Below are 21,350 nucleotides of genomic sequence, written 5' to 3'. Positions count from 1 at the left end.
TCAGGACCAACAAACATGCTTGTTATTATGTATTTGAATTACAGTGGGAGCCTAAAACTAACCTTCTTCCTTTTCTTCTGCAATCATTATATACTGTTACTCTGAGAGTTATTAAAATCATTTCTCTTTTTCCAGAAGCTACTTTGTCCCAAAAGTTTTTCGGTACGTCTCAGCCTTGAGTGTAAACGTCTCGATCTGAAACAACTCCCTAAAAATATTTAATTCATCAAAACCAGATTTTTAAAGCTCTTGTGGTCAAAAACATAGTTTTTTTTGTGTATTAAATATTTATTTGCAGCATTGTTTCTAAACAGTTTCCAAACAACTCCATTTTCTCTCATTTGGATCTCTCTGCGGCTGGCAGCTGTCACGACTTCCTCTCTGTGCGTTTTTAGTCGTCTGCTCTCTGTCGGCCGAATCACAAACATCCCTCTGCAAATGTTTGTTAACAGCAGGTGCACAGCTGCTGTCAAGTGACTGATGCTCAAAACAGGATTGAAGGAGCGTTTTCTCATGTGTCCCCTTTAAGTTGAGAATCACATTAGCAGGAGGCGGCTGTGTGTTTGCAGCGTTTGTACCTCTCCTCTCCACGGCGTCAGTACAAAGTCTGACGAAGCGAGGGACGGTGCTCCTCTCTCTCTCGCAGAGCATCTCCAGACGACAGCCAAACACCTGATCTGAAGGGTGATGACAGACGGACACAAACACACACACACACACACACACACACACACACATTTCTTATGTCTGTTCAGAAGTTTTTTTTCTAACTCAGATAACTGTGCCAAGACATGATGTAAGAGCTACGAGTTAATCTACAGATAAATTTACCCGTTCACTATGGAATAAAACCTCCATGTTCCCAGCAGCGATGTAGGCTAACCCTTGATGATGCAATGCTACTCATGTACTGAACTATATACACACCATAGCATGAAAAAAACACACGCAACCCTTCACTTCAGAGCATACTACCATTATATGATCATCTTGTGTTGTCTCTGATATTGACTGTGATGAAAAGGCTTGTGAAAGTGTCATCAATTCAATCAGTTCAACCATAAATAACCAAACTTTGAAAGGAACTTGAAAAATATTTGTGGAATCATCATTATATAAATCTATATGTCCGCTTTCATTTATCTGAACAGCTTCATCAGTTCTAATAACATGCAGAAAATCATGTTACGCCTCCTAGTGGATGAAGATATGGTTGAGGTTAAACATTTCGTTGACATTCTGTCAGAGCTTTAAGGGAGTGGTGCTGTTTATCAGTCTAGATTGTTTTGGTGCGAGTTGCTGAGTGTTGGAGATATCAGCTGTAGAGATGTCTGCCTTTTCTCATATATAATGGAACTAGATGGCACTCGGCTTGTGGTGCTCAAAGCATCAAAAAATTCATTTGAAAAACTTAACAGCAATGTCTGTTTCCAGAAATCATGACCTGGTTACTCAAGATAATCCACAGACCTTGTTGTGAGCAGTTTGATTTAGGAACTATTTTCTTTCTACCGAACTACACCCACCGATGTATCACTGCGCAGAAGGAAGAGTGCATCTACTCATGGACGAGAGGCTAGTGCCGCACATGCCATTCAAACACCAACATTAAACGCACAGTATGTTACTTATGCTGCTAGGGGTCTCTCAATTGCAACACTAACAAGAGTTGGGTTTTGGTGACATTGTGCAGTAGTGTAAGACCATGGGAGTTGCTGTCTTCATTGTTAAACAACCACCAGTGTCGATGAAAATCTATCTGATGTGAATGTATTAAAGTTTTATTCACGTAATTTCATGTCATTCCAATAAAATACCTGCAAGTAACTTTAGCTAACATAGCAATGGTTCACCAACTTCCCTGCTCACCCTCGGACGTATCCTCTGGTGTTTCGCATGTTTCTCAGGCCCACAGTTAGTCCATCGGGCTTTGAAGCCAATTTTTTGTGTTGGCGAAACAGTGGCATTATGTCGTCACGTGATGCCATGTGGCCCAAAAACACTTTTTTCCCTATTTTTACATGGCTTGACATGGAGGCGAATCAGTGCATACATATTTTGAGTGTCAGAAGTCCAGCAAAATGACTCGTTTCACTATCAGAATTTGATCCATTAAAAAGAGCCTCACGAGTAAATCATTGTATCTACTCATGGACGAGAGGCTCGTGCTCATGACAGTGTGAGATGCAAACATGAATGGTGTCCTCCTCAGCTGAGATGTAGTACTGTTAGCTAGTTCAGTTGTGCTACATGAGCTAGCAGTAGATGCACGCTTCCTTCATCGTGGTGATACAGTTGGTGGGTGTAGTTATCCCATCTCTCTTGCTGGAAACACTGGCCAATCAGAGCAGACTGCACTTTTGGGAGGGGGACTTAAAGAGACAGGCGCTAGTTTAAGACAGAGAGAGTCCCAAAATACATGTATGAACCTGACAATGAGCATAATTGGTTTCATTTAAGGACTAATTGTGAAAGAGTTATGAAAATAGGAAACAGATCTTCAAAATCTGGCCCATGTACAAAAAGGCTGTGTCCTTGCTGCAGCAGCTGAGGGTTCGATTCCAACCTACAGCCCCTTGCTGCATGTCATCACCCCTCTGTCTCCCCCATTACGCTATAGCTGTCCTATCAAACAAAGGCAAAAAGCCCCAAAAAATATCTTTTAAAAAAAAGGAAAACCAACATTAAATGTCTCAGTAAGCTGCTGTGCCACCATGAGTCACCAGAACAGCTTCAAGGGACCTTCGCATACAGTCTCTGAATTCTACTGAAGGGATGAACAGCATCCTTTCAAAACATAGGCCATAATTTGGTGTTGTGGATGGAGAAGAACGCTGTCTAACACATTGGACCACATTCTTCCATATGTGTTTCACTGGGCTGAGATCTGCTGACTGTGGGCGCCATAATTCTGATTCTGATTCAGGCTTTTCCTTTAATTCATATCATTTTAATAATCGAAATTTAGTTTTGCCGACATTACAAACATACAAAAAACCAAAGGACTGTTCAGCTTTTAGGAAGAATCCATTAAAGGTGTTATACCAGTGTTGTAATCAGCAGACAAGCAGTGTGAAAAACTTTTGTCATTTTGGAGAAGCTCTTACTAAACAGGCGAGGAGGATTGCGACTCATATTCACTGGGGGGATGTGGCATCACTGCAGGATAAATGCTGAGATTTCCTGCCAGCTATCACAACTGTGATGCAGCTCAGTTAAGCAGCAAAAATATATTCAACTTCACCATTTTAGCCGTGGAAGTGCAGTCTTGTCATATTAAGCTCTGTGTACTGCTGAGTAAAGCATACTTGCTTTCAAACTGTAAAACTTCAAAAAGAAATCTCACCTTTAATGAGCCCTTTCTCCTGCAGCGCCTGCAGAGGCGGTCTCTTTAGGATCAGCTTCTTCAGCCGAGTCTTCACTCGCTTCCTCTCCGTGTTCTCCAGGTTGGACGTTGAACGAGGGACTGCAGAGGGAGGAAAGGAGAGGGAGGAGGAGGAGGAAGAGAAGGAGTAAGACGAGGTAAGTGCAGGGCGTTGGGCTGCGGCGGGGCAAGAGAGCAGATGAGAGGGGATGGTGGTGAGGATGAAAAGTGGGAGGGCCGGGCGGCGGCGGAGGTGAGACAGGACCGAAGGGGGGATTATCTGCCACGGAGGCCGCGTGAAAATATAAGTGGGCTGGATGGAGGAGAGGATGGAGGAGAGGATGGAGGGGTGTAAGAAGCCTGTGTGGAAGGTTAGAAAGAAAAGAGTGATGATGATGATGGAGTGAGAGTTAACGGAGGTGGAGGGCAGGAGGTTGTGTGAAGGATGGAAGTTAGAATGGAGCAATGAGAAGGAGCATCATGTGGGGACGACTTACGTGACGTTCTCCTTTCATCCTCGTCTCCACTGTGGTCCAGCATCTCCACGCTGCCCGCTCGCCTCAGAGAGTACAGAAGGACATTGTCTAACGGGTTTTCACGGTCCTGGAAGAGTGAAATAGAGCTCATTATGATAACTGCACCATACACACACTTTATACCATTTATATTTAAAGTATCTGGTCAAAATCACAGATTTCTGCAGGTTTCAAGATTGTTGGAATTGGAAACATTTGAAATGATGTAAGTACACAACTCAACAAAGTTTATAACAAAGGTCTAGTTGTTTTCAGACATTCTAATGCAGAACCCATTCTTTTAAAACCCATGAAAGAAAACGAGAAGTTTGTAAGTTTATTAAGTTCATGTATTAAGATTTCCATTTTAATAAATGTCTGTTAAGTCAACGTCTATAGCCGACTGAGGTAACACAATGGGGACTGAGTCGATGGCTCACTGATGAAAGTATTGCAGTATTTATTAGGGGTGGGGGAAAAATCGATACAGCATAGTACTGCAATATTTTGTGTGGCAATATCGTATCATCACATAGTGCCAAGTATCCATTTTTTATTATAGTAATTTGACAAATACAATTTAAACTTTAGGTAGCCCTACCAGAATAACATAATCAAGTGCTTTTTCAGCCCACTAGATATATTTTGCTCCTGAAAAAAGTGGCTCAAGTGAGATGAAAAGACTGAAAACTTTATCTTATTAGATAAACCAGATGCTTACAAAGTTTTCCTTTGGGGACATAATTAACAGTTAAAATAAACTGCAATATATCGCAATATATTTTATTGCAATCCTTAGCATATTGCAACATATTTAAAATTGTAATAATATCATATTGTGGATCCTCTGGTGATTTCCACACTTGGTATTTACAGTATCTCACATAAGTGAGTACACCCCTCCCATTTCTGCAAATATTTCATTATATCTTTTCATGGGACAACACTATAGAAATGACACTTTGATATAACTTAAAGTAGTCAGTGTACAGCTTGTATAGTAGAGCTCACAGGTTGCTTCAGGAATCCTCTCCCACTCCTCCATGATGATGTCACGGAGCAGATGAATGTGAAGACACCTTGCGCTACCCCACCTTCAGCTTGAGGATGGCCCACAGGTGCACAGGTGAGTTTAGGGCTGGATACATACTTGGCCAGTCCATCACCTTCACCTTCAGCTTCCTCGGCAAGGCAGATGTCATCTACTAGGTGTGTTTTGGGTCATTATCATGTTGTAAAACTGCATTGCGACTCAGTTTCTGAAGAGGGGCGATCATGCTCTGCTTGGAAGAGCACCAAGACAACTGTCCCTTGCTTACAGTCAAGCATAGTGGTGGCAGCATCATGGTTTGGGGCTGCATGAGTGCTGCCGGCTCTGGGGAGCTCGGTTCATTTAGGGAAACATGAATTCCAAGCAGAGCATGATCGCCCCTCTTCAGAAACTGGGCTGCAAGTTTTCATTATCAAGATTTCCAACATGATAATGACCCAAAACACACCTAGAAGATGACAACTGCCTTGCCGAGGAAGCTGAAGGTGAAGGTGATGGACTGGCCAAGTATGTATCCAGCCCTAAACTTACCTGTGCACCTGTGGGCCATCCTCAAGCTGAAGGTGGGGTAGCGCAAGGTGTCTTCACATCCATCTGCTCCATGATGTCATCATGGAGGAGTGGGAGAGGATTCCTGAAGCAACCTGTGAGCTCTGGTGAATTCCATGCCCAAAAGGGTTAAGGCAGTGCTAGATAATAATGGTTGGCACAAAAAATATTGACACTTTAGGCACAATTTGGACATGTTCACTGTGGGGTGTACTCACTTACGTTGCCAGCTGTTTAGATGTTGATGGCTGTGTGTTGAGTAATTTTCAGAGGAAGGTAAATCTATACTACTATACAAACTGTACACTGACTACTTTAAGTTATATCAAAGTGTCATTTCTATAGTGTTGTCCCACTGGTGTACTCACTTATGTGAGATACTGTATATATTTGCAATGTGATGAAGTGGGCGTCAAGGGTGACATATGTGAAAAAAATGCTGTACAGTTAACTGCTAATGCAAACTGAAAATTTCTTGCTGCTGCAGCTTCACATTAAAAGCATTTAACTGGCAAAACACGAGTTGACTTTTATTATGAAGGGGCCACAGGAAATGTAATGTGCTTTTCAGTCATTTTCAGTATTTACTGATAGTGGGTCAGTTGTAAAATACTGCAGCGAGGAACAGAACACTCAGGAGCAGCCACAGTGAGGTGATAGATAAAAAGCTACGGGCAACAGGCTGCACACCTCCGACTTACTGAGGTAATCACCCCCCTTCACTGTGCCCTGCTGTCCGCAGACTCATGCTGTGTGCAGCGTAAAATCAGATTCACAATTGCTCAAAGAATGACGTAAAAAGGCCAATTATTGCCTGACTTTTTTTTATTCAAACAACAACAGTTTGTTTTGCTGCTCCCAGAACTTTGTGACTTCTAATATTAAACTGCATTTGCTTTTACCACCATTAACTACACATGTCACCAAATCAAGCAGGAATGAAATCTTCGAGGCAGCTAGTTTAAACAATAAAGAAAAAAGAGGGGATCAGCAGTTCGGTTTAGGCAGCAAAACTACTTGGTTATGTTTAGGAAAAGATCGCAGATGTCTCTAAAAAACACCCAGCTCAGAGTGGCACAAACGCAGCTGGAGAGGCAGTGGTGTGTTGCTACTAAACCAGCTTTGAGTCACACAGATGCCTTAACTGATGTTGCTGTTTGTTGGTCTGGAACAACAGTCTCCTGGGTCAAAGTCACGTGTTTGTCAGGCCCACCCGCAGACTTTTGCAATCTTTAAACTATGTCTGTCTCTCAAAGCGTCTAACAATGAAGCCGGCAGGTTTACTATAGAGTTAATGGAAAGCCCATCCCCATCATAACAGTGACACTGGGGACACAGCCCAAGTGGCACATTTCGATGGCCTGAGAGTGAGACCAGGCTGGAGTGTGAAGAACAGTAAGATTTCCAATACTCCATTACGTAATGTAAAAACATAAATCATAACAGCTTTAAGGGAAATATTGGTCACAAAATAATTCCACTAATGTTCCTGTATACTGTCGACGAGTGAACAATATGCAGCATGATGTATTACAAATAAAGGTCAGCAGTGCTTCCTCAGATGTAAAAAAACAAATCTAAATAAATGTTACCACACAGCTGTCAAAGAAAGAGATAAAAAAAGAGGCAGGAAGGAGTTAAATGATGCGTGTATAACATTCAGTAAAAGGCAGTGCAGAACATAGACGTTATACACTGAGGGTACGACATTATTCAAATCCAAAGGGAAACTATTTAACCACTAATAGAGAAGTGGTCCATTGAAAGTAAAACTGTGTGTGTTGTGTCTCACCAGCCGGTCGATGACACTCTTAATGGTGGTGTACCACTCTTTGATCAGGGAGTCTGTCTCCGACTGCAGCAGGAACTCATTGCCTGTAACTGTTCTCAGCTACAACACACACACACACACACACACACACACACACACACACACACATTTACAAAACTATATTAATGTGTCACAAATTGTCCCCCAAAGCCAAACAGGGAAGACCAAAAGCACGCATTTTTGGTTTTGGGTCAAATTATGCCTATAAGCTCATCAAATCATCTTTTTATTTTTATTTTTTATTTTATATACTTTATTAACTGGACATATTAAAGACAGCACACGTGCACGTCATCTGCCACACTTCACTGGAGAGTAAATTTTGACTGCTTCCTCTTCCTCACTGTGGGTCACTAAGTGACCGGGTGAAAGAAAGCTTCCCACTCTCACTTCCCTCACTGATAAAGACCCTTTACTGATAGAAATAGGATTCTACAGAATAGGATGTTTGATCACATTGTTCTCGCTCACTGAAAGAATTCAAATGAAAATCAAAGGTTTACTAAAGTCAGAACCTTTTGACAAGAGCTGTTTTGTAATGTGTGAATGATCAGCTGACATCTTGAGAACGTGTACTTCTCTAATTCTCTTCTCACTAGGTTTTCTGATTGTTGTTCGACTCGTTTCTCACCTTGAAGACGTTCTTCTTGCTGGACAGGTCGTTGGCCCACTGCAGCTGTGCTCCTCTTAAATCCACACTGCTCTCAGGGCGACTGTTACCTGGTTTCTGTTTTAACAATAAACATGCACACACACACACATACCAAAAAAATCAGCTTTTTCTCTGTTAGTTGGTCGATTGACCTGAACATGTTTCTAAAAATGCAGTTTGGGTGTTGTTTGCTGCACCACTGTCTACTGACTCTCACATTATGACCAACTTTCACACGCACAACACCTGCAACAGGTTTGTGTGACCTGTTTTAGTTACTGAAGAGTTGAACCATGAGGGGGAAAACATGCACATGGTTCAGGCTTCTTTATTTGTACCCGTAGGTATGTTTGGTTTGCAGTTGAAGATGAGGCGTCCACAGACATGATAGAAGTACTTGAGGCTACAATAATCACTAAAACCAGTGAAATGAATAAAAAACAAGTTGTTTCTATAGTTTATATTAATGTTTGTAAATGTTGGTGTGCCTACCTGCCCTGCTTTAATAAGAAATCTTATATATCGATATATGTGCAAACTCTGTCTCAGAAAATGGTATCATCCAGGCCAAGGTTTTCATCGAGACTAGGGGGCCACTGGCTCTCCAGCTTGTTTGGTGCAGTTTGGTCACTGAAATAAAATCTTGGCTTCAAACCAACTTCCTCAAATTGAACTGCCACAAATCTGAAATTATCATCATCGGACCAAAAGCACCCCCAACTATAACTTCACCCTGCACAGTATCCACCTCCCCTCACATCTGAAATCTTGGCGTCAATCCCTCTCCTTCGACCAGCACATCAAACACATCACTGAAACAGCCTTCTTTCACCTCAAGAACATCGCCCACCTCCGTCCATCTCTCACTTCCTCAGCTGCAGAAACCCTCATCCACGCCTTCATCACCTGCCGTCTGGACTGCTGCAACAGCCTACTGTATGGCTCATCTTCAAAAACCCTCAATAAGCTCCAGTATATTCAGAAATCTGCTGCTCAGCTACCACTCTCACACCCGTGACCACATCACCTCCATCCTCCATAAGCTCCACTGGCTCCCCACCCCCCAGAGAGTCCACTTAAAAATCCTCCTCATAACTTACAAAGCCCTCATTAACCATATTGTATTTTTGTACATAGACAATCGCCCATTTTTTGTGGTACGTTAGGACCTTTCTCTGTGTCCTTAATAAAGACGTTATCATTATTATCATTGTTATTATAGGACCTTGTTCATCTGAGTGTTGGCTGCTGTTTTTATACCGCTTTGTTCTACACCTTTAAACTATGAACTTTCGTCCAGGAGGAAGAGGCTGAAATTCACTCTCTGAGTCGCCATATAAAATCGAGCCAGTGTAACTGCTTGGTGTAAAGGGACACTGGGTCAAGCTGTGACTAACTGATCAGCCAACTCAACCATTTACCAATTTGACAGACAGTTTCAGACAGTTTCTGTGTTTGAAAAATAGGTTTCCAAACCATGAAACCAAAGAAAAAGATTAAACCGATAGAATAAAAGCACAATGAGGTCATCATGTGGAAATAGGTCAGTTTCCTCAAACAAAACAAAAGCGGGTGGCCATTTTTGCAGACGGCTTCACATTTTAAGGTTCAGTTTTGAGTCAATAACTGACCCAAGATATCTGTAAAACTGCACACAGAAATGTCTGCAGCATAGTGGACAGAAATATCCAGCTGTGTGGGCACTTTTTTTTTTAAAGCTACTGATCTCAGTGCAACAGTCCAGAGTCAGCTGAGTCCAAGAGTTACTTCACATTATTTAATTCTGAAATGAAAAAATCCACCCTGCAGAAAAACTGACATCTGCACTTACAGGATGATTCACTGGGGTTGGCTGTGGATTTTGAAATCAAGAAACTGCTTCATGTTTTTTTATCACATACTGGAAGAAAACACTGAGTTGTGCTTTTGCAGAGACATTACCAGGACTAAAATCATTGAACACACAGTTTGTTGGAGCTCTTACCCAGCTGGAAGGTGTCTGTGATTTAGGATCTTTGAAGAAAACGAGACTGTTCCCAACCAACACCACCCAGGAGGGGCTCCAGTTTTTCCTGCAACACAACAAAAATAAATCCTGTTCAGATAGGATTCAGCCCAGCAAATTACACTCACCTTCTTTTATTCAGACACTATATTCATACAAACAGATGCAATCTAATTTAACTTTTTTGGCCCTTAATGGGAACAGCCTCACCTCAGTTTCCGGCCTCCTTCTGCGATCTTCGTTTTGTTCAAGAGGCCGGCTTTCTCCAGCTCCTGAGAACAAATTAAAAGGCTTTAGCAGCACAATCTGAAATATTCAAGCAGTGATATTTACACTGTCACGCTAATGCTATCACTCAGGGTAGGCGAGGGTGGCTCGAGTAATGAAATGTTAACAGTAAAGTACAGCGGAGGGCTTTTCCTCTGTGTAATACACTGCATCCTGAGCCAACCCATTTAACTGTTAACAAACGTTGCATCATTTAAAAAATAGCGGGAGGGGAGCTGCTCTAAAATCTCCCACTGCGGTATGGCCCCGTTTAAGGTGCAGGAGAAAAGAATTAATACTAACTATGAAGTTATAAGTGTTGAGTGCAGTATGTAAAGACAGTAAGGGACAAAAGAAAAGGGAGAAGAAGAAAGGTAGTGGCATTTAGTTTATTCTATTGAGCAAGTTTTGAGATATCCACCACTATGACTTATGCCAGCCTCACACCAAATGACTTTTAAAGCCATTTCATGGTCACAGGAAATTTTCCAGTGGCGGAATTAAATCATAAATCGCGATGATTTGGTGTAAAGTGGTTATAAAACTCAGGCCAAGCTGTCTTGTCAGTCTTTTTCTCGTCTTGATATTCAGGAAAAATCAAACATGTTTAATATTATAAGTTTTTAGTCTTGGTTCATGCAAATACTGAAGTTCAATGATGTAAAAGACTGTCAACAATCAATGGGTGCGTTCTCTACAGCAGCAAACAGGAAGCAGCAAACCAGGTACAGGACAGTAAACATGGAGGGGAATCCAGGAAGGCACAAGAACATGAAAAAGTCTCGGTTATCTTATATTGTGAAAAATGGAGGAGAAACTGGTGGAGTTGTGAAAAAGAGTTGGTGTTTAATTTGGCGTGAGCAATATTAATTTTTTGTTTGCATCTCATTAATTCCCACGATCTCCTCCCACTTAAATAGGGCAGCCAACCAACGGAGGCTGGTGGCAAGCTGCAGAGACAAAATCCAAAGTGTAAAGCTTGCACGCAAATACAGTTTATCTTTATGGATTATATTGATGCAGAATTGACAAGGCCACTGTCACCATCTGAGACCTTTTATCTTCTGTCTCTATAGAGTTATTTGTTTTTGATGAATTGTTAATATGTCAAATTTCTTAAAGGGAGTTTGGTGTAACATTTTCCACCAGGAGCAGGATGTAAAATAATCTCAAAAGGAATCTAGTTGTAGTCTTGCAAATAATGACCCTGCAACAGTGACTTCCAGTTTTTTGCAGAATCTTATTTTGTGTGACTACAATGTTCTTAGAGGTCAGAGAGTGTCAGACTTTTAAACATCTTAAAAGTCTTACAGTGTGTGGAGGGCATTAGTTTATTTGCTGTGCTCAAAGAATTGAAAAATCACATTAAAAAAATCAAGTGCAACATATTTTTCCAAATTCAATTCAGATTAATCTAAGAACCTCACAGTGGACATTTTCTATATTTTTGTTAACTCATAGTTCCTAGAACTTATACAGAACTTATAGTTCCTAATGAAATCGTTTCTGTGAAGCTACTTTTCTTATCTGAACACAAAACCAAAACTATCTGCTTGACTATTTCCCCTAGAAGTTACTGTAGAAATATGTTTTTTGTGATAATGAAGAGTTGTTCCTTTCATATCTGAAAACAAGTGGACAGATCAAGCTGACAAACCGTCCAAAGTCTTACTGTATTTTCATTTCTTCACATGATTTCTGAATAATTATTATTTTGTCAGAACAGTTTTTTATAATATCTGTGTTTATTTGTATATGAAACAGAACCGGTCAGAAAATGTTTAAAAGAAACTGTCCATGGTGTTTTTCTTTGGGAAAGTCAAGTCCAACAGGGTTGGCAGAAAGCCAGAGCTTTATGGTCGCTGCCTTGTTTGTTTGCTGGTGTGTGGTGGGTTGACAGCTTTAGTGCCAAGTTCATTAAAAAGGCTGTTTGTATAATTGCTTTTTACTCAGGAGTTCAAAACATTTTTAAGTCTTACAGTAAGTTTAAAGCTGAATTGCAGGACTTTTACATACAAATGAATGCTCATAACATTAAGCCATTGCCGAATGAGTTCACACAATGCTGACTGACCTATCACCACCATGGAGAGCTTTTTGTTTTTTGCAGTATACCAGAGTTGCAGTGTTGCAGTGGTGTCTGTGGCAACTTTCCTGTGCTAGTGCACAGAAGTGATGACTTTTATGTCAATCAGCCAGAGCTAAACGGGGGCAGGAAGGGGTGAGAGTCCAAGAAAAGTTTCTGGAGTGGATGCTCCAGATAAAAAAGTCAAAAAAAGACTTAAAGAGAGTGTGTGAGAGTTAGTAAATGGATGTTTTACTGTTGTTTAACGCGGTCCCCAATCAATCAATTAATATGTTTGCCGTTTTCTGTGGAGGCATGTGAGAAAGGCAAAGACTCCCTCACAAATTTAAGGTAACACGGCACAACTGATTTATATACTAACTGTCATTTTGTGGGTGAAGTATTCCCAGATTCTAAAAGGTATTGCTCACCCAAAGCTGTCTATCTACAGGGTTTCCCACACGTTCATTTATTTGTGGCGGCCTGCCGGTATTAAAACATCTGCCGCCACATTCTATTTTTGAACAATGATTAACTCCACTACTCAAAACTCAGCAAACTGCTGCTGAGGAAAAAATAACTCATGAGTTCTGCTTGTGCTGCGTTCAGGGACACCCAAAAACTTCAGAATTTAGAGAGGGGACACAGAATGATACACACAGACACACAAGCAGGAAAAACAGATTCTAATTCTGTGGGAAACACTTATCTATATACAGTATATGATATTAAATCATCATTAAATATCACACTCAGAACAGGTACTTTTATTTAAAACTCACCGGTGTGCAGCCATCGCTGTCTGGAGAGCTCTCAGAAGACGGAGGCTCCACGACAATATTGGTCACATTACAGGAGTAATCTCTGCGCTGCTGGACAAGCTGAAAGACAGGAAGTGAGAACTATGAGCGGTGTTCATTTGTCTGCGTGTGTGTGCATGTGTCCAGTGTGTGCAAAGTCTGCATTCTCTGTGTGTGTGTGTGTGTGTGAATACACACAGTTTACGACCTTCTGTGTGTGTGTGTGTGTGCTCTGGAGGTGAGTACCTTGCCGTTCTCAGGCAGGATCATAGATTGGGAGTGGCTGAGCGGCTGCTTGGCGTCATGCAGGGCGGCAGAGTTATGGCACTGGGCATCGGCATTGCTGAACGACATCGTGCTCAGGGTGTCAGAGGAGGTGGCACGCTGCATGCTCTTCACAGGGGTTAAAGGTCAGGGTCAAACGTTTGGGTCGGTGGTGAACAAGGGAAAGGGCAATCAACTCATGAATAAACGTCTGTGGATTCTGTGAAAGCTGATAAGTGTTTGTTTTCTTATGTGTACCTACTGAGACTATAGAAGAACCTTTTTCTTTATGTTACAGTATATTTAGTGTACGTTTAAGTATTTAGCTGATGCTCTTGCCGAGAGCAAACTTGAATGAGTGCAACAGTACACTCAGCATATATTAAAATCACAAACAAGCAACAGTGAGGTCAGGACCTTAAAGAAAAATAAAGCATGCAGTTTCTCCCCTTATTTCTTTATTTCCTATATGAACTAATGTTGGTGACACATTCACTATCACCTTACCTTACCTTACACTTACAATTCATGCAAAGAAGAATGTGAAGACTGGTCACATAATCAAGGAAGACATTCAATTCTCCAAACTTTTTGTTTTGATTCTTAATCTGTGCAGTAAAGAAGCACCATACACACTGTGTGTTCACCTTAACAGTAGTATACTAGTGATATGCAGGCTGCAGATTGTGTTCACACCTGCCACCACCAGCAGCCCTCGTCCTGTTCTGTTGCTTTTTCATTCATAAGCAAACTAATATGCCTAATCTTCACGGCAGTGGTGTAGTGGTAGTTGATGAGGTGGGTGTACTGCTAGGTAGATACAGTAGGTAGGTTACTGATGAGGAAGTAGGCATACTCACCTATATATTACAATGGCTTTTTAGCTGATAGGTGGGTATACTGTAACTGGATAGAAAAAGAAGTGGGTATACCCCGTATACCTGAGTATACCTTCCACTACACCACTGCTTTACGGTGGAAACACAGAAAACAAAGGGCTGATGGAAACTTTTAGTTCATTGAAAAGTAGTTCCTGGGAACTTTTGGTGGAAACAGGGCTTTAGTCAATAGTGTAAGAGCTGGCACTACAAGCATCCGTTGTTACAATTTTTCATACCATTTCATAACTAAGATGAGGACCTTTGCTCGCTAGTGGGATTTTTCCTCACTGGTTTATTTTGTGACAGTGGATGTGTTTGCTTTGTTTCTCTGACTGATGGACAGCAGAGTCGATAAAAGCTCCAAAATAATTAGTTTAGATTAGAAAGTGCCACTGTCAGGAGCAGGCACTGGATGTTGGCTTGCAGATCGTTCTTACATTGTCGTCATGTCACCTCACACGTCCTCAGCATCAGTGCTCCAATAACAGGTCTTTGATCTTTACATCTTCACACAGTGGTAGCCATTATGAAACCTTCTGCCATGTCAGATCAATTCTGAATAAAGCTGTAATACCTAAACCAATTCCTCTTTGTGGCAGAACAGCAATGCAGCAGCAGTTCTGCATCATAAAATCATTTACATGTATGAACTGCAAATATGAGGTGAAGCACTCTGGCACTCTAACAAATAATACTGACCATAATCATGAGAGCAGATCTTGAGCACTTTACACTAGAGTTCAACGATGAACTGATAAGCTGCCAACTACTAAACTATTCACCAATAATAGAGTAGGAGCCATGAATTAATTTAGAAAGAAATGGACTTTGTAAGATTAATACGTTTTGGGTTGGTTTATATTTTTGTATTGTTACATGTTTTTCTTTAGTGTTTTGGGATGTTATTATTATTTTTCAGGTCAGGTCATGTCACATGGACATGGGCGGTGACACACATAATCTATTCACACACTCCACTACACTGTGTGGTTTTTTGGTTGGAGGGAGGGGGTGAGTATGCTGTGATAATTTTGATTATCATAGGTTTGTGCACGTTATGATAACTTGATTCTTTTTCATTAAAACACTTACTTAACGTATTTTTGGATCTCAGCAAATCTTTTGTTGGCGTGTCAGACAAATTAACCAGGCCTCAGCCTCACAGCGACTTTCAGTTTGTTTCCTGCAGTCGCTACAAATAGATTAATCAATTTGAGTAATTTAAAAGAAAAGTCAAAAGTCTCAATGTGAATATTTTGTGGTATTTTCTTGATTCTTTATGACCGCAAACTGAATATGTTCGGCTTGTGGACAAAACAACACATTTGAGGACGCCATCTTGGACTCTGCGAAACACCGATTAACATTTTTCACCCTTTTCTAACATTTTACAGACCAAACAACAAACAGGTTAATCAAGGAAGTAATCAGCAGATTAGCTGACAGTGAAAACAGTCGTTACTTGCAGCCCTTTTTCACACACTGGTGGATGCAGCTTCCTTGCAAAGTTTAAATTGTTACCGCTTCACTTCACAGGAAGAGCTGAGAGACAAAGTGTCAGAGACACAACCATGCATGTACGTGCATCTTAACTCAACATGCAAAATATCTATGCTTACAATCCCACGCACGTACACATACAAGTGTGCATGATCACATCACAAAGACCCACAGCTTCAACTTTTCATGCAGCAGTAGCCATAATTAAGTACCTTTCCCAATCCCTGTAACCCAGTTTCAACAATCAGACTAAATATCCCTCCTAATGTTTGCCATCTTTTCATGCAAGGAGGATTAGCACTAAGAGCCAAATCGGCTCCTTTGCTAAGAGGAGGCCTTTAAAAGGGCTTTAAACCAAGCGCACCCACACCCCACTGTGATGCAACATGTTGCAGTAAGAACTGCTTGGGTAACAGCCTTTTCTTTTTACACCATGAGTTGCTATTTCACCACCTTAATATGCATAAATGCTGATCTCTGAGAATCTAAAGAGCATAGCTGGCATTACTTTAATGTATTCTACAGTAATACAGTGGAGATGCAGTTTTTGCAAATCTAACAACTCGAGTTCATTGATTTTCATGAGGAAAATACCCTCCATCAAAAGCCCTTTAAGCGCTCATGAAACACTTAGGATTACCCTCCAAGTCAGGCAAGAATAACAAGGAAAGAATTGTCAGCTTTTAAAAGAAGAATAGGAAGTCTAAGTAATCTGTAGCTTTGTCTGTGCAGACATACAGTTAATGATTGTGGCGGCAGATGTGCAAACATTACATGTAGCAGAATTTCTTCTTATGTAATGATGAAGTCAAGGTGGCAGACAACGCCACCAGAGTCGTATGGCGTCATGTTTTGTTATCCAAATGCATCCTATTTGTGTAGGGAGAGTATGTAAAACTTGTAAAGGGAGCTTATCTTTTACTTTAGTCTTTGACGGGTGTTATTTAAAAGGTGAAAGTCAACATGAGATGCATTAGCCCTCTGGCGATGAAAGAGTGCGGCAGGTAGAGAAGAGTTTTACCTGTTTCATCTGCCAGCCACTGTCATTATTCCTCTGGTGGCTCCCAAAGACAAAATCAGGTGACAGCTAGAGAGAGTAAGACAGACAAGGAGACAGGAAGACAGGAAACACATGGTCAGTTACTATTTATATTTCATCTTAATCAAAAGCACAAGTCTACTACTTTTTCCACATGAATTACCGGCAAAAAACCCCTAATAATCAAAAAATATTTCACAAGAAACATTTGACAAAATCACACCTACATGTGAAAACAGGATGCTGTCAAGTTAAGATAAGTCAAGAAGTGAGGGCTAACGCTCACACCAACAGTGAAACTACTCCTCTGCCCTGCGTACATCCTGCCAGCTAAAAATGATCCTTGAGTCGCCACCACAGCATGGAGAAACACACACTCTCACATTGTGCCTGTATTCAACTTAAGTTAATGAGCAGCAGTTGCTACCGTTATTTAGTAAGATTGAAACACGCTGTGCACAGGACTTATTTGACTCAGGCGTGCAGACTTTTAGTTTTTGAAGTGGATCCCACACGTCCACATAAACACAGTCATGAGGTTGTGAGAATGACAGATTCAGTGGCAACACCGCTGACAATTAAAAAGCCAAGTGAGGGAACTATGTTAGTACAACAACCACATGAAACATATTCAGCTTCATTTAACAAGCAGCATTTTACATGTGCTGCCTGAAATTTAACACCAATAACTACATGAAAACATGGAGGTAAATAATATTAAATAATATAAGAATTGAAGATGAACTTACAGCAAAGGTGCTCATTATCACTGATCACCCAGGTACACAATCCAGAACAACTGTTTGTTTTTCTCTGAGAGCTTTTCTTCCTGTCGAGTTTGAGTTCTCAGCTGCCGCTGTCGTTTCATGTCATGACACCGAGTGTCAAAGTATTAAAACCATTCTTCTGTCCCTCCTGCCTCAGCCTGCGTCTACTTCCCCATTCTAGAGGGAAGCTGCCTTTATCAGCTGGTACAATCAGACTCAGCCAAAAAAAATCATACCAGGTCTTTGCTAACATTAACCTCTCTCTGTCAGCTTTTGTTTGTAGGCAGAGACAATAGGGATGCTTTACTTCAGTAAAACTACCACACCGTTAAAACAGGTCTTTACAAGTTAAGTTTTAGCCTTTATGATTTTATTTAAGTGCAGAAGTATTGGGCACAAAATTAACAAAAATAAAATGAATCACAATGAATGACAGCACCTTTTATGCTTTTAGATTGTTATAGTACTGGATTCTTATCACTAGTGCCTGGTATGTGGAAATATTGTGGAGCACTTCAGTTAAGTAGACAAAACAGAAATTAGACTTTGGTGAAAAAAATAAAAATGAAATAAAAAACCCACATATTTGTATCTAGAAGGAAAATAAATACACACAAATAGGATACATCTTAAGTATATTTACTGTCACACTAACTAATAAACTACCAGCTGCAACTCCATAAGACACGCCTCCTACCAACATGAGTCAGTGTTAATATTCTAATGGCGCCTGCTGCTGTTTTGAGTGTGTGGGAACTAGTGAGAAAGAGAGCAGAAGAGTAAAAATAGATGGCTAAGACTAATGGTTATTGGTGGACACCTCCAGCTTCTGCAATTTCAAACTGTACAAACTTGATAAATCTGACACAGAGACAAAGCCGACACATCAACAAGTCCAGAATCACTTTGTTTGTATGAAGAGGTATTGTGACAATATTTCTGTTATACAGTATAAATAATTCTACATAAAAGGACACATATGGAGCATGATTGTTGGTGTTGATGAAGAGGAGCTCATCTGAGAGGGCTGTAGGTGTGCATCAATCACAAAAAGTTGGTGACCACTGGTTTATAACAATGGCTCCGAAATTCTCAATCTGCCAAGTATAAAGTGAGTAAGTTGCTCAAGGATTAACTTGGTTTAGAAATGTATCATCTAACTGTTTCAGCTCTACTGTCAAATATGTTGAGAAGTAAAAAGTACAAAATGGCCCTCTGAAAGGAACAGTTCACCCCCAAATCAGAAACACATATTTTCCCTCTTACCTGTAGTGCTATTTATCAATCTAGATTGTTTTGCCGTGAGTTGGCTGAGTGTTGGAGATATTGGCCGAAGAGATGTCTGCCTTCTCTCGAATATAACGGAATTAGATGGCACTCAGCTTGCAGAGTTTAAAGTGCCAAAAATACAAAATACTGTTTCCTTCCAGCACAGCTACACTGACAGATAACTGAGCCTCCTACCTGCCTATTAAAGAGCGATCCATCTGAGTGGAGTCCTGCAGGGATCAGCTGTGAAGTCTGGTGGCCGATGGCAGCTTGCTTCGCTGCCGTTCAGCGGCTGACAAGCAGAGGTAACTGCTAACAGCCACTGCTGCAACTAACAAACTCCACAAATTCATTCAACACTTCCACCATCCACAGTCAGACACACATGGCTGACACATGGCGAAATATCCTGGTGCCAACTATTTACTGAAGTTTCATGCTTACAATGTCCAACAGTCCACTACTAAAATTTTTGTCATGTCTCGTCTCTCAACAAAATTATAACTGGCTTTGCTGAGGTTGGCAGGCGTAGTTTAGACGAAAGAAAATAGTTCCTACATGAAACTGCTCACCACAAGTTCTGTGGACTATCTTGGGTAACTGGGTCATGATTCAGATGATTTTTTTTGGCCCCTTTCAGCCTCACAAGCCCAGTGCCATCTAGTTCCATTATATATTACATAGGCAGCCATCTCTACAGCCGATACGTCCAACACAAAGTAACTCACACCAAAACAATCTAGACTGATAAACTGCATCAAAAGTAAGTGGAAAAATATGTATTTTTAATTATGGGGGAACTCTCCATTTATATGTAATAGAATTTTAGTATGAAGTAAAATGGGAAAACAGGTAGAGGTGATGCACAAGAACCTGAAATCTGCACAATTAAAGCACAGTAGCTGAGCTCATAAAAGGACAGGAAGGAGTCAGCATGGTAAGGGTTGAAACAATTTTTAAAAATACAAATCTAGACTACAGAGCGCTGTGTGCCAACAAGTGGGTCACTCGGGTTTGAACACCTGGGTCATTAACTTGTGTGGCATGCCGTATGCATTATATATATCGATTGTGGAGTTCCTGTTTAATGCATGTACCACGGAATATAAAGTGACACATATAGGTCAACAGAAAGCATCTCAAACAGACTTGATGGGGGAATCACTGCTTTGATCATGCGCATATTTTTTTTGATGAGCAACATTAAATTTGAAACACTGACGCAACACTGAGGCAACGCAACTTTGAGATGCAAAATGCTTATCTCTGACAATCTGGATCATGCAGCTCGCATCGCTTTACTACGTAGATGTCATCATTGATTCGGGTCAATTTCAGTCACCAATCGCTGTTGCATAAATTCCCAAAACCCTGAAACAACAGATGTACTTTCTCACTCCGGAGCTTAGAAACACTCTCTTGTAAAATCAAGTTTACTAAATAAGGATGAAACAGTGGAAGTTTGACGACAACAGCATCTGTGAGGTCAGGGAGGGGTTTAACGCTGATGAGAAGTTTCACTGAGTGGTTTAAATTTAGCAATGTTTTGTAATGTTTTGGATTTAAAAGAGTCCTCTGTCTCCCTCCATGTGGCTCTAATGGCTTCTGCTCATCTGCATCAGATCAAGAGGCATTACCTCGTTATTCCCTTCAGGGATTAGCCCAACAAAAACACCATCTGAGAGGAAGTGTGTGTGTCAGAGGGCAGTTAGTAAATAAATAGTAAGTCGGTCAGTAAGCGATGTGGCAACTAGAAAGATGTAATCCCCTTTTTAATTTGGACCCGCTCAGCATTTCTCCCCGCTTTAATCTGGACAACAGTTCAGGTCTGGACACCCTGTGCATTCTGGGTAATAGATAGACACTGACAAAGATTCATTTGTATGACAGTGGGCAGGAAGTGTGTGTTTAGCTGTTTGCATTGTTGCCTCTTGCAGCAGCTGGAGTCAGATTAAAAAAATAACTTAATTCACTGGGCCGACTGTTGGCAACTTTTAAGGTGAAACATTAACTTGTAATGTTACTCAGCTGACGACATGAATCCATCAACACACTATAAATTTTACTGTGATATTAATATATATTAATTTTGACCAGGTTATGTGAATGGCATATATTCTAATCCTCACTCGGAGAAAAAAAAGCATTGCGGAGTGTCGTACCTGTGGACTCCGGCAACACTAAACCCCTGAGCTTGCCTGAGAAGGACTAAATGCATAAACCTGCTATTTTTAAATATACTGTGGGATATATGTGCAGAGACTCTCACTGCAGCCTGTTTTATTTTGTTCTGAAAATGTCAGCGTGCAACCCCGTTTCGTGGACGATAAATGGGGTACAGACTCTGTGTCACCGGTAATGAGGAAATACAGTAGGTGCTTGACAGAGCAGCGAGTGATGACAACTGCGGCCACATTTAAGAGTGTGTGGAAACACTAGGGTCTAGTGTACACTATATTTCAAATACTTTCACCACTTTACCCTGCTGTCAGTTGGCGATTTCCCAAGTGAAACTGGAGCTATTTTCTATG

At 40.9% G+C, this 21,350-nt stretch overlaps 1 protein-coding gene across 5 annotated transcripts in view; it reads right to left on the bottom strand.

The window, feature by feature from the left end:
* Window positions 1-21,350, bottom strand: part of arhgap9 (Rho GTPase activating protein 9) — a 67,203-nt gene that overhangs the window by 12,731 nt on the left and 33,122 nt on the right. For all 5 annotated transcript variants that reach the window (XM_050038538.1, XM_050038540.1, XM_050038541.1 and 2 more), the window contains 10 exons: window positions 16,766-16,831; window positions 13,346-13,492; window positions 13,082-13,180; window positions 10,178-10,239; window positions 9,947-10,034; window positions 7,942-8,037; window positions 7,272-7,370; window positions 3,862-3,967; window positions 3,347-3,466; window positions 579-677 (listed from right to left, as the gene is read on the bottom strand). In XM_050038538.1, coding sequence (XP_049894495.1) covers window positions 579-677; window positions 3,347-3,466; window positions 3,862-3,967; window positions 7,272-7,370; window positions 7,942-8,037; window positions 9,947-10,034; window positions 10,178-10,239; window positions 13,082-13,180; window positions 13,346-13,492; window positions 16,766-16,831 — 982 coding nt within the window. The remainder of the gene's footprint in view (window positions 1-578; window positions 678-3,346; window positions 3,467-3,861; window positions 3,968-7,271; window positions 7,371-7,941; window positions 8,038-9,946; window positions 10,035-10,177; window positions 10,240-13,081; window positions 13,181-13,345; window positions 13,493-16,765; window positions 16,832-21,350) is intronic.

This window comes from Epinephelus moara, chromosome 24 (genome assembly GCF_006386435.1).
Source record: "Epinephelus moara isolate mb chromosome 24, YSFRI_EMoa_1.0, whole genome shotgun sequence".
Classification (NCBI taxonomy): domain Eukaryota; kingdom Metazoa; phylum Chordata; class Actinopteri; order Perciformes; family Serranidae; genus Epinephelus; species Epinephelus moara.
Note: the sequence above shows the minus strand (reverse complement) of the source record. Positions and strands in the feature narration are given on the sequence as shown.